Raw genomic sequence first — 11871 nt, 5'->3', positions numbered from 1 at the left:
CCTTATGTTTTAGGTGTTGCTTCCTCATTTACTAGTTGAACTTGAGATCCCGTGGATACAAGTGTATAAATTACCAGCAGTTAGGCATCACCCATCTGGCCGCATCCATGAATGTAGTCATCATGAAAAGGGGATGAATCCTTGTGCGACTTTGTGTTTTATATTTGTACCTTTTCTGTTCACCGTTAAAAATTAATCTGCAGTGATTCATTGTGGTATATCAGAACAAAGCATGACCGATCAGGTGGTGGGTAAAGTATACTTAAACCCTTCGAGGACAGTACGCAGAAGGCGGTAATGCTCGGAATGAGGACTCGCCGCCCCGGATATGCACAAGAGCTATCCTCCTTCCGTGAACTGATGGATTGAAATCGCTGCTTTTAGGTTCTAAAATGTTGATGATTGACTACGTTATCAATGCAAAGACACTTGTATGACTGGGACTAATCAGTGAGCGGACTGTAGACTCCATGCAGCAGCCACTGTGTGACCAGTGTTGAACACCCTTCAGAGTCTTCTTGATTGGAAGGGGCGGGGGGTTCCCGATGCCTAAAATGGATCTTTCTGCTATTTTATGGACTTGTGAAGCACAAGCACGGTCGCATTTATGAACACGTCAAGTGTGCACTGATGCCCCTGTAGACACCAAACAAATGAGTCATGACAAAGTGCCACTTAACTGCCGCCTAACAAACGTTATACTGCCATCTAGAGGATGCCCCCAGCAACTGCAGACCAGTAGCAGGATTCTAATGGTCTTTGCAACTTTGGGGTCAAGCACACTTAAAGGCATTTATCACCATCATGGGCTGATACTGGTGCTGCGGCAATGATGAAAATGAAAGTTCTTGCCACTCCCTTGATGTTTCTGACATGGTGATAGTTAAACATCAAGGTCTCTTATAACTTTTTCATTTTTTTTTAATATGCAAGTGATACAGTAACAAACACGCTTGCAATAGGTGGCTTTAGTCCCACCCGCACGATTCATCAGTACATTTGGCATAGAATTGCGCTACCAATACTCTGTATTTAATTTTATTGCCAAGTCTTATATGCATGTTTTATCAAGTTGTGTAAAGTATTCATACACCAACTCTATGGAGGATTACTGAACCTGTGTGAGGATAAATTGACGATCTGAGGAATGTATAAATGGCTAGATGACTATACTGTACTGTTTGTAGTGCAGCGGTAACTATAGAAAATGTTTGATATTTGCATTGTCAGCCCATAGAAATGTCACAAAAGCGGATCAGGTAGCAAAGCGAGGGTCAGTGGAATGTTGTATGGCAAGAGTATTTTGTCTGTTGAAAATGTCTGGCGTGTTCTGCGGGTGCTTATTGAATTTCCTTCAGCTTGTGAGTGGCTGCATATGTGTGCGTGTGTTTTTATTTTTAATAATGCACAGACATCTTAACCCCCCTTCCCCATTATTTTATAAATATCGTTATGTTCAATTTTTATTTCATTTTTTTTTTTCAAGCAAAAAAAAAAAAGTTGCAGAGGTGTATTTTTCCATATAGTTCTCGCAGAACAGTAACATACTTTAACACTGGTATACCTTCTCTTAACTGGTCGTGCTGCTAGCACACACACACACAACATACACGCACACACTTTTGACGCATACACACAAAGTCATTCTTTCTCAGGTTTTTGGTATGGGTGTCCAAACCTTTCGCACAGTTTGCACATCCTCCGGCTACTAACTGACCACATTGCAACTCCTTCAGGTTCTCTTCAAGCTGTCCAATGATCATGCCATTGATCATGTCCTACTGTCAGTTCTATTTATCACGTTATGTTACTGTAGTCATTACTGTATGAATATAACTGCCTGTATGAACTGTTTTGCCACAAAAAGCAACTTCAAATTGCTAATTGGCGAACATAATCAACAAATCATTATCTGCTTGATTCAGCACTGTGTGAACATTCTGTTTGGAAATGACTCATATCTGATATTGTGACATACATTGCGACGAAAGCTCAAAATATTTTAGATTTATAGACGTTTTGGTAATGACTGCTTTAGTCTTTTAAACTTGATACAATCACTGTATATTTTTTTTTCTTAGCCAGTAACAGTATCACATTTCAAACATGAGTAAAACTGAATTCCGCATTTGAGCTTGTAGAGGTTTCACTGTTTTGAAACTTAAAGCTTGACCTGTCTTGTAACTCAAATTACACGTTCCTGCGTCACGTTTTCAGCACATCAAATTGGGACTCGGAACAAAACAATCATGGTGTTATTGAATGAATTTAAGAATTGGTGTCTTATTTTTTTTTTTTTTTACACCAGCTGAATAAAAAGCCGCTTTTTATGAAATATGTGTTGGATTCTAATTCTTTTACAATGTAACCTTGCAAACAAATTGTGTCATTTGGAAGTTTTACTTGAAGAGTGTTCAGAGATGACACAGCAGCGTTAAAGGAAGCTAGAGCTGCAAAAAAGCTACCAACTGTGACATGTCTGAAACCCACAAAAAAGGGGCGGGCGTTGCGATTGCATGTAATTGTTGCTCAACACATTTTTGCAAGACTCCTACATAAACTGTCCATTTCCATAGATTATACCCATTTTGACCCCACCACTCTATTTGTTTAACTTATTTATTGTGCTTTTGGTTTGCAGTGATGGAAAACCTACGTTAGATTGTGCGGGTGTGCCTAATAAGTGTTCAGGCTGTGACAGGAATTTACAGAGTACAAATACTTGGTTATCATTCTTATAATTCTTTCCTGGTATCTATAATTAACTTCAGTATGTTTTTTTTTGGGGGGGGGGGGTCGGTGATTTTTTTTTTTATCATGACTGTTTGAGCAGATATTTGTACTTTGCACTGCTTTTCTCCATATGATGGATTACAAAGAAGCAGTCAAAATGAACAGAACAGCATTTCCAAACTTATTTTTAGCGAGTTGATCAATCTACATGCAATCTAAAAAATGACCACAGGGTGGCAGCTGCACTTGCAGTTGAACCGGGCCCGACTCATTTCTATACGCAAAAGGAGACGAAGCGCCTGGCGAAAAAAACGTTTAGATGTGGGCACTAGCCAGATACCAAGAAAACACAAATGTTCATGTTTTTTGTTAGATCCCCCCCTATAATTAAGCCAAAATGGGAAAGAGAGACAATCGAGTGGTGAGTTAATTGGTTGTGTTTTCGTGTAAATATTATCTTGCGACTAGCACACTAGCTTGCTAATGATAGGCCTAGACTACTGACAGCAATCCCCCGTTTAAGTGAGGCCATTTATTGTGGTGTTATTAATTTCATGCCGTAGCCACAAATAATTATTTACGTTGTGTGTGAACGAGAATGGCTGCGCCTAGCTGCAGAAGATTCCACCTTAGCTCATTATTTTGTGCAGTGTTGCGCTATTTAGCCCTGTAAAGCTAGCACGACTTTTGGCCAAAATCAATATTTAAAAGGTGTGCCCCTTAAAAAAAATTAAAAAACGACCATGGCGTGGAAATATCAATATCTTTGTGCATTGTACTTCTTACTACTTTTGTTCATGTTGAGAATGCTCCTGTCATGAAATGTACTTGGTCAGGTTACGAACGGGGCGCAATAAAATGATTTATTTAGCGGCATAAGAATTTTTTGCACGTGGAGTAGTTTTTCATTCAAATAATTACACTTATGACAATGCCGCTGTAATATCACTACATTTTATCACTGAATATTGCTTGCAACAACAATTTGATTTCACTCACAGGATAACTAAAGTATCTATTTTTACATTCCATGAGATTTGTTCAATGTGTGGTGTCTTTGACTTTCCAGGCCTATGTAAATCCAATCGCCGCTGCAAGATCCAGAGGGCCGGTACAGAACTCAGGACCGACCATTCAAGATTATTTAGGCAGACCTCGGCCGACATGGTGGGTATAGGAGTGGAAAAACTGTCTTGTAAATTTTATATATATATATTTATATTTATTCTAAAATTAGCTTAGCCATGAATGCAGAGGAACTCAGCATACAGCATTACCCTTAAAAATAATCGGCCTACTGATTATTTGATGGGAAAAAAAACTGCATGTGATTTACAATTGATATACTTGAATCATTTGCGCCGTCTTCGACAGGGAAGAGATAAAGGAGCAGCTGGAGAAGAAGAAAAAAGGCTCACGAGCCTTGGCTGACTTTGAGGACAAAATGAATGAGGTGTGAAAACGGATCTCTCAATCAACAACAGTGTCTGCGTTTTTTTTTTTTTGTTTGTTTGTTTGTTTTTTTTCAAAGCAAGCAGCAATGAAACTCAACATTTTGAATTTCAGATTTACAAAATTTGTCTCATGGACTCATGTTGAATTTCTTCCATGAGCACAGAGATGGAAGAAAGAGCTGGCAAAGAACCGAGAAAAGCTGTTAGGTGCCAGCGACAAAGAAAAAGACAAAAAGGCAGGAGAGCGAGAAAAAGAGGAGAAGAAGGATAAGAAGGAGGTGCAGTATACACGCGTTAAAAAATGTCTCTTAATATCCTAGATATCTCATGTTGATTTTTTATAATCTGTGTCCAGAAAAAGGAGAAGAAGAAGAAACCCAGTAGGGTGAGGGGAGACCTCCAATTTCCACTGCACCTTTTGTTGTTATATTTAGTCAAGTTAAAACAAGTTTCCTCAAATCTCACGAAGCCCGCTTTTATTGTGTTTTGCTCAAGCATTCTTCATCTTCTTCCTCCTCCTCATCGAGTTCTGATTCCTCCAGCAGTTCCTCCTCAGAATCTGAAGATGAGGTAAGTCTAAACCACACATGTGGTTGCCCAGGGTGGCATTTCTGTGGATTGATTTGATGTTATGAATGTTTGACTTTGTCTATTTGAAGTGGGACTGATCAGCGGTGATCTGTGACCACTGTTGAACCTCATCTGAACTGCTGTGTTTGTTTGTTTACAGCTCGAAAAGAAGGCCGTGAAGAAAAAGCGAAAAAGAAAGAAGTCGTCAGCCAGGAGAGCGTCAGATGACTCGGATGCAGACTCGGATGCAGACAGAAAGGTCTTTTTCCTCTTTTTATCTACCTTTCAATAACACAACTCTGACTTTGAGAATTAACAACGTTGATATTTTGTCAACATCCCAACATTCACCCTGAACGCTCTTTTTACCCCAAGAAGAAAAAGAAAAGGATCAAGGAAGAAGGCGATAACAATAAGGTGATTTCAAGCATGTTCAAATGTTGCAATACAAAATACCTATTCTTGGAAGTTGTGCATGCTTATTTTTTTCCATTCATTATGAATATTGATTAAGATACTAAATGTTGTTGCCTAGGATGACAAAAGCCGTCGAAGGAAAATAAAAAATGAGCCGAAATCATCTGCCGAATCAGACGGAGGGGAAATGGTAAGCATTGAAGGTCCACACCAGACATTCTCCTTTCAAAATTGTCGAATGAGCAAGACTTACAGAACACTTAATGACCACTTGGGGGCAGGCTTAGTCTCATTCAAACGTCAACTATGCCTTTTGTCACCTTGACGACCAAAATTACTCATACATAAATGTTGATGAAATTCAAAAGACAGACACAAATGTGCTGCAATAATATTTGTCATTTTTCGCAGAGGATAAAGAATATATGCATGTGAGAATTGTATTGTGTTGCTGCCAATTGTGTTCAAATATATTTTATGGGATGACGTTAAGGTTGTTTGGTGACATTGAGAGTGGCAATAAACGGCTTAAAGCAAAAATTTGCAAGTTGAGGTACCAGTGTCATTAACAGCGAAACCGAAAGTATATTTGCATCGCAGTCAGAAAGTCCATTGTTGTGAAACATAATTGTTTTGGTGGTGGGTTTATTGCAAGACTTCCTTTGTTTCCATGGTTTTCATTTTATTTTGTTTCCCGCTTCCTTTCAGGCTGACGCCAAGAAGAAAAAGAGAAGTAGTGAGGAAAAAGAGAAAATCGTGGTAAGAGTACAGTATCAAAAGTTGCAGCACATAGAAACATGGTTGGTCTGTTTTAGCTGACAGGAAGAAAAAAAATCTTTTCAACACAGGACAAATCGAAGAAAAAGCGGAAAAAGAAGCACAAGAAGCACAACAGGAAAAAGAAGAGAAAGGCGGCGTCTCAGTCGGACTCGGAGCTGGACTAGCTGTGACTTGACTGTTCACTACTAGTGCAATTTTTTCTTTTTTTTTTTCTTTTTTTTTTTCTTTTTTTTCTCAACCACCAGAAACATCCAGCTCAGATTTGGACAAGTGCAGTGCTGTGCTGATGTTGTGAAGCCTTGTTGAATCAGGTGCATCATCATCCCTTTTTTTTTTTTTTTTTTTTGGGTGCTAGCAGTTTTGTTGACAGCACATGCCACCGCCCATGTTCCAGTTAACTGAACTCTCCCTCTTTGAGGAATTAACTGCTTCCTCCTTCGCATGTCGAGCTGAACGCTTGATGTCACGCCAGCCTCATATTGAAGTTGGACCTGTACGATAAAACACGTCTCCGTTCGTTGCTACACAACTGCGCACACGTATGAACTGCAAGTTCATGAATAAAGTCACATTTTAGCCATTACTCCAGGATGACATTTTGAAGGTTTATCTTTATTAGCACAACTACCTCCATCCATCATTTGCTTTTACTGTTACCACGCATGTTTTATTTTCATTATTAAACTACTAAACAGACAACTTAACCTGCGAAAAAAAATGTTAAAATTGACTGATGCAATCATTGGTGTTAATTTCTTTTTTAACTTTGATTTTTCACACGTACTCTAACCCAGGGAAGCAGGGTATTGCTACAATTTTGGACATGGCGGTCCGTAATTTCATAATTAGAAGTATGTCTAGTATGACAGTTTTGCCTCTGTTGTGGCACTGATACCACCATAGATGGTGTTAAATTGCCAGAATGATTTTGTCTTCCTTGCAGTGATGTCGAATTGCAACATAGTGTCAGTGTCAAATTCCATCACATGTCGCAAAATGAGGTGTGTTGTTTTGCGATTTTAAACAACAACAAACCTCGACTAAACCGTAACTGACATCTTGTCAAGGCTTTTGTCGATGGCTCTGAGCTCCCAAGGAGGTGGTTTGATTTCGACAACATGGAGGTAAAACCTCAATGTCAAAGTCCATTTCAAGAGTTGGGAACTGCATTTGTGGGCGGAGGCTTGCTGTGATCTGAAAGTCACATGATGTGGTGGGTGGTAGTTTCAAGATTCATTGCAGGGAAGTGAGAAGATTCAAGACATAAACAGAAGTGTGCTAATTCTCATGCGGGGAGTTGTTGGGGTAACTGAAAAGACAAAGTAAGTCAACGTATTTTCTTGGCATAATTTTTATCTTTTCACAAAAATGTTGACTAAAGCTTCAGATTGGCGTTTACTTAGGAGTGATTTAGTAGTTGTGTACTCCAGATGTTGAGGCTCAGTGTGTGGTTGGTGTTGGGGGCCTTTGCGTCCTGTCGCATCATATGTCCTGATGAAACCATCTGCTCCGATCACTCAACCTGCTGCCTGACTGAGGAGGGGTACAGCTGCTGTGCATACCCCAATGTAAGTTCACGCACAATAATTTCAAGCGTTGTCCTTTTTAAAAAAAAAAAACAATTTTAAAGCATTATTTCCTGTCATTCTCCAGGCTGTGTGCTGCCCCGACTTGTCCCACTGCTGCCCTCAAGGGTTTCGTTGTAACTTGGCCTCCCAGATGTGTGATAAAGTCTCTACATCATGGATGGACTTTGCATTTCTGCTTAAAAAAGCTGCTGGTGAACCTCCCGTCACCCCACTTCAACCAATGTCATACCCCAATGAGATTGAGAAGGTGAGTGAGTGGAAGTTGTGTTAAAAAACTATTGGCTTTCATTATTTCAGGAAAAATGTGTTGATACACAGAAGTATATATATATTTTTTTTTTCCTAAAACATGTTATACACCGTTTAATCATCTTATTGCAGACACGTGTACCAGATGTAGTCGATGCCAGAGTTATCGAGCCTAAGTTAGGAGTCATTCGCTGCAGTTCCAAGTTCTTTTGCCCGCAAGGCACATCTTGTTGCAACGATTTATCATCAGAAGCTTGGAGTTGCTGTCCCTACCCACTGGTATGGATCCGGTATTGTTTTTTTAAATTTTGTTCATAAATTGCCAGAAAAATAATATAATGGTGCACACAATGGAACAACAATTTTTTTCATTCTTTATATTTCACGTAGGCAGCCACCAAATTGGGGAAATATGTATTTCCTAGACTGATTTAGTTTTAACACCAGACTGCCATTGATTTTTCAGGGACAATGTTGTGCGGATGGTCAGCACTGCTGTGAGTATGGATACACTTGCAACAGCCGCCCATTATCATGTAGCAGAAGAAACTTAATGAGTCCATCCACCACATGGATACAGGAGCATGCTCAAAATGGCCAATGACACTTTGTTGTTGTTGCAATTATCGTTTAGATTTTACTTTTCAATCAATGCATACGTTATAAATTTTAAAATAATAAAATACAAGTGTGAGTTTTCTCCATTTGAGTTTCTGCTGTTGTCTCGTTATTATGCAATGGGTGTACGTTAAAGATAAAGCGGTCCTCGGATTACGACGACAGCTACGTACTACGTGTGTTTCTTTACGAGCTAAAACTTTTTTTTTATACTAATTGTTGCAGTGTGAAGTTTTCAGCTCCCACTGACGTAAAAAAGATCGGTGTCGCGTCGATAGAAAGATGACTTCCGTCGTAAATCGAGGACCCCCTTTTAGCGCGGAATGGCCGGAAATGCTACGTCACTGTCAAGTAATCACTTCCTGTCATGGATGTTGACGACTACGTTCACGGTGGAAGGATGGCTCAACTGCAACAACTGAAAGCATTTATCTCCGAGCGACTTCAGGCAGTCGCTACGGAACTATTGGGCGCCGTTGACAAAACGATAAACGAATACGAGGAACAAGCATGCCGCTTGAAGGAAGAAAACCGACGCCATTGTTCGATTCTGGATCTTGTCATCAAAGCCGAGAAGTCGCCACGGAACGAAGGTTGGTTCAACCTTAAATGTGCACAAAATGCAACTACGATTTTCATTTAGAAATTAACAAAAATATAGTACCGTAAGTTTAGCAACTAAGTAGCAGCATGGTCCCGTTTAGCATCCTAAATAAGAAGCGAGGCGAACTGTCATGTCAACTGTTACAACATTGACGTTATTAATATTCTTGTCATTATTAGTATGGCGAAAAACTTGTGAAAATTGAAAAAAATAAGGTTAGTTGCAGCATAGCTATAAGAATTTTTAAAAGTACTCGCTCTAATGCACTTTAAGTACAGAGGTTTAAAAAAAAGTTTTTTTTTATTGTCAATATTCCCTTTGATAACTTCGCACAACGCCACCAACAATTTATATTTAATCGATTTCTGCTAGCTAGTGTGGGCCCAGCTTTTATACCATCAAAGCATGTTCCCATAGCTTCAAAGAAATCATAACTCACTTTAAAAATGCTTGGTCATTTTATGATAACTGGACAAATACTTTTTGGAATCTTGATTTAACAGACTTATAGTTTCAAAAAAGCCCATTCTTTTTTATAACGGAGTACAAATCATAGATATAGACAGTTGATTCACGTCTCATAACAATTTTGAATCTTCTATGAATCTAACATGTTTTTGGAATGTGGCCAGAAGCTGCAGTGCCGGAAGAAAAACCGCACAAGCACCAGGGGAACCTCCAAGCTCCACAATGGCACGCTGTAGCCCAGATTCTACCCAGCACATCCCAGAACTGTGGTGCGGATGTGCTAACCACTCAGCTATATATTGAACGGAACCATGCAATATTGTTATTTCTGGTATGTAGTCATTCAACTCATTATTTCTGTTCCTGCTGTCTTCTCTCCAACAGGTCCTGGTCCTGACCCGAATGTATCAAGTCCTACACGTAATGAACATTTTGTTATTATTGTCTCATTCATTAGTACATGTAGATTAACTTGAACCTGTTTTTAGTTACAGAATTGGAGGGTACCTTCACCTCCTACACAGACTTTCTAAACTTTGCATTAGGCAATCGCTGTCATTACATTTCGTTGACAATGGAATAGGTGAGAATCAAAACAGAACTGTATGTGCATGTAGCCCGATGTTGAGAAAGTTAGTGATGTTCGATATTTTTTCTTTTTTCAGGCAGGTTCATTGTACCATGCTCGTGCGAAGATCTCATCCAGGGCAGAAAGTCACTGGCATTGTGCTTACTGTAAAAGGATTCTAACTCGGAGATCGAGCTTTGTGAGGCACATTTCTAAGATACACGGTAAGGAAGGGCGTAACATTTGAATTGGAAAAAATAATTTTCTTTTAAAAAATGTGTCTCGAGTGAGAGCATTGAATCAAACGAGATGCATACGGTAAATTATACTTGTTGCTTTTAACCACCATTTTTACTTTATTCCAATCTCATTAAGTTTGTGCACGGCTTTGGGTCTTGACACTGTTTATTGAAGCAATTGTTTTTCGGTCTCAACATATCCAAAACCTCAGTGATTTTGCTCGTCATTGATGCCCTGGTGAAAATGTACTGGTATGTATTTAGAGGCTGGAAACAACCTGGTACCGAGATTATATTTCTTTACTGAACTTTTGACTTTAACTGTGCAATGTAAAAATTGGAGTAACTACTGTCCTAAACCAGAGCGTGGCGTAAATTTAAATTATTTCTAGGATTCCACCTAAATAAATGAAAGGCCCATTTATGACTACTTGTGGCTTTAATTATAATATTGCAACATTAGCTTATTTAAATGAATTATTTTTTTAATGTACATTTTCACTTTGCAGGTTATCCGATACTACATCCAAACAGAGTGGCAGGTATGTGCGTAACAGTGTTTCCTGAGGCACACATTGGTAATTAGAAAAATCTCACAACAATTTGTATAAACAGTATGCTGAAATACAGTTATTACAGTTTTTATTCTAATGAGAAAGGTATTTACAATGTGTAAATGTTCCATATTGAAAACGCTGCTTCAAAAATTATTCATCGCGTAATGCCACATTCTATTAAACAGAATAATTCTTGGCAAAAAAAAATATATATATAATTTGAAACTGCAGCATGATGAAAGCCATTCCTCGCTTCCTTGTTCAGAAAAAGATGTGCCATCCAGCCCTTCTGAAGCGGATGTTGCATCTTCCTCTGATACCTTGGGCCCGCAGGAGTTTGTCTTCCAGGATCAAAAGTTCTCTCTACTTCCAGTGAAAATTGAAGAAGCTCACTATAGTGAAGAACAAAGTCTGGGGCCACATGGGGGCCAAAACGCTACCGTAAATTTTCTCGACGTGGACACCTCTGCCCATCAAGTCAATGAAATTCAAATCCCTTCTTCAGATTTGAAACCACTCATGTCAAAAACGACGACGACGACGAAGAAGAAGAAGAAGCTGAAGAAAAAACCTTTAACTTTAAATGGAAAACAGAAACCTGCCGTTCAGAATGACGCAAGAGTGTATACTTGTCAAGTATGCGGAAAGACTTTTCACCACATCTACACGCTGAAATCGCACGTGTGGACTCACTTGGGCAAGTCCCTTTGTGGCATTTGCGGGAGACAAATAAAGGATGCCGAGAGTTTATTGCGACATCTGGAGAGTCATACGGTGAGGAAGAAATAAGGACTGTGCGGCAAGCAATTTTCTAGCACGACCCGGTTGAAAAATCATTGGAGATTCCACAGACGAAATCCTCCGAATGTCATGTCGTGATGAGGTTGGCAATGATGGGCCACAAAGAAGAAACACGACTCCATTCCTCCCATATCACCAAAACATTTTAAAGCCTCTACACACCAATCCGACCTCGGCCGTTTGAAAGTCGCGACATGCTGTCTGTTTGGTGTAGCGCGCCACGT

The 11871-nt window shown here is 39.4% G+C and overlaps 3 protein-coding genes across 5 annotated transcripts; all 3 read left to right on the top strand.

The window, feature by feature from the left end:
* Positions 1-2996: 2996 nt before the first annotated feature.
* fam133b (family with sequence similarity 133 member B) lies at positions 2997-6537 on the top strand. Of its 2 annotated transcripts, none has more exons than XM_088318204.1 (11): positions 2997-3154; positions 3803-3900; positions 4108-4186; positions 4352-4465; positions 4543-4572; positions 4683-4757; positions 4918-5016; positions 5136-5174; positions 5293-5364; positions 5883-5933; positions 6023-6537. In XM_088318204.1, exons 1-11 carry the CDS (start codon positions 3131-3133, stop codon positions 6116-6118), a joined length of 777 nt encoding a protein of 258 aa, XP_088174330.1. In that variant the 5' UTR covers positions 2997-3130; the 3' UTR covers positions 6119-6537. The 2 variants fall into 2 exon arrangements, with proteins under 2 accessions (XP_088174330.1, XP_088174329.1); XM_088318203.1 differs by having other exon boundaries at positions 5133-5174.
* Positions 6538-6896: 359 nt separating this feature from the next.
* On the top strand, positions 6897-8501 carry LOC148320877 (progranulin-like). 2 transcript variants are annotated; one of them, XM_088318206.1, is made up of 5 exons: positions 6897-7276; positions 7358-7522; positions 7608-7790; positions 7925-8071; positions 8259-8501. In XM_088318206.1, exons 2-5 carry the CDS (start codon positions 7385-7387, stop codon positions 8394-8396), a joined length of 606 nt encoding a protein of 201 aa, XP_088174332.1. In that variant the 5' UTR covers positions 6897-7276; positions 7358-7384; the 3' UTR covers positions 8397-8501. The 2 variants fall into 2 exon arrangements, with proteins under 2 accessions (XP_088174332.1, XP_088174331.1); XM_088318205.1 differs by having other exon boundaries at positions 6905-7276; positions 7385-7522.
* Positions 8502-8503: 2 nt separating this feature from the next.
* On the top strand, positions 8504-10831 carry LOC148320876 (uncharacterized). The gene is made up of 7 exons (XM_088318207.1): positions 8504-9003; positions 9647-9751; positions 9867-9902; positions 9977-10065; positions 10148-10248; positions 10328-10368; positions 10799-10831. Exons 1-4 carry the CDS (start codon positions 8778-8780, stop codon positions 10063-10065), a joined length of 456 nt encoding a protein of 151 aa, XP_088174333.1. The 5' UTR covers positions 8504-8777; the 3' UTR covers positions 10148-10248; positions 10328-10368; positions 10799-10831.
* Positions 10832-11871: the final 1040 nt, after the last annotated feature.

The sequence above is a fragment of the Idiotropiscis lumnitzeri genome, chromosome 16, assembly GCF_059441095.1.
Source record: "Idiotropiscis lumnitzeri isolate Australia: NSW breed Sydney's pygmy pipehorse chromosome 16, RoL_Ilum_1.0, whole genome shotgun sequence".
NCBI classification, from domain to species: domain Eukaryota; kingdom Metazoa; phylum Chordata; class Actinopteri; order Syngnathiformes; family Syngnathidae; genus Idiotropiscis; species Idiotropiscis lumnitzeri.
The sequence above is the reverse complement of the archived record's forward strand: the minus strand, read 5'-3'. Positions and strand labels throughout refer to the sequence as shown.

What these genes read in the sequence shown, in the direction of transcription:
- LOC148320877 (XM_088318206.1), top strand. Translation starts at nt 7,385, where the DNA reads ATGTTGAGGCTCAGTGTGTGGTTGGTGTTGGGGGCCTTTGCGTCCTGT. An exon ending in GCTGCTGTGCATACCCCAAT is followed by an intron (nt 7,523 to 7,607) that starts GTAAGTTCACGC and finishes GTCATTCTCCAG; the next exon opens with GCTGTGTGCTGCCCCGACTT. An exon ending in GTTGCTGTCCCTACCCACTG is followed by an intron (nt 8,072 to 8,258) that starts GTATGGATCCGG and finishes TTGATTTTTCAG; the next exon opens with GGACAATGTTGTGCGGATGG.
- fam133b (XM_088318203.1), top strand. Translation starts at nt 3,131, where the DNA reads ATGGGAAAGAGAGACAATCGAGTG. An exon ending in GGCAGACCTCGGCCGACATG is followed by an intron (nt 3,901 to 4,107) that starts GTGGGTATAGGA and finishes CGTCTTCGACAG; the next exon opens with GGAAGAGATAAAGGAGCAGC. An exon ending in TTGAGGACAAAATGAATGAG is followed by an intron (nt 4,187 to 4,351) that starts GTGTGAAAACGG and finishes CCATGAGCACAG; the next exon opens with AGATGGAAGAAAGAGCTGGC.
- LOC148320876 (XM_088318207.1), top strand. Translation starts at nt 8,778, where the DNA reads ATGGATGTTGACGACTACGTTCACGGTGGAAGGATGGCTCAACTGCAA. An exon ending in GAAGTCGCCACGGAACGAAG is followed by an intron (nt 9,004 to 9,646) that starts GTTGGTTCAACC and finishes GAATGTGGCCAG; the next exon opens with AAGCTGCAGTGCCGGAAGAA. An exon ending in CAGCACATCCCAGAACTGTG is followed by an intron (nt 9,752 to 9,866) that starts GTGCGGATGTGC and finishes TCTCTCCAACAG; the next exon opens with GTCCTGGTCCTGACCCGAAT.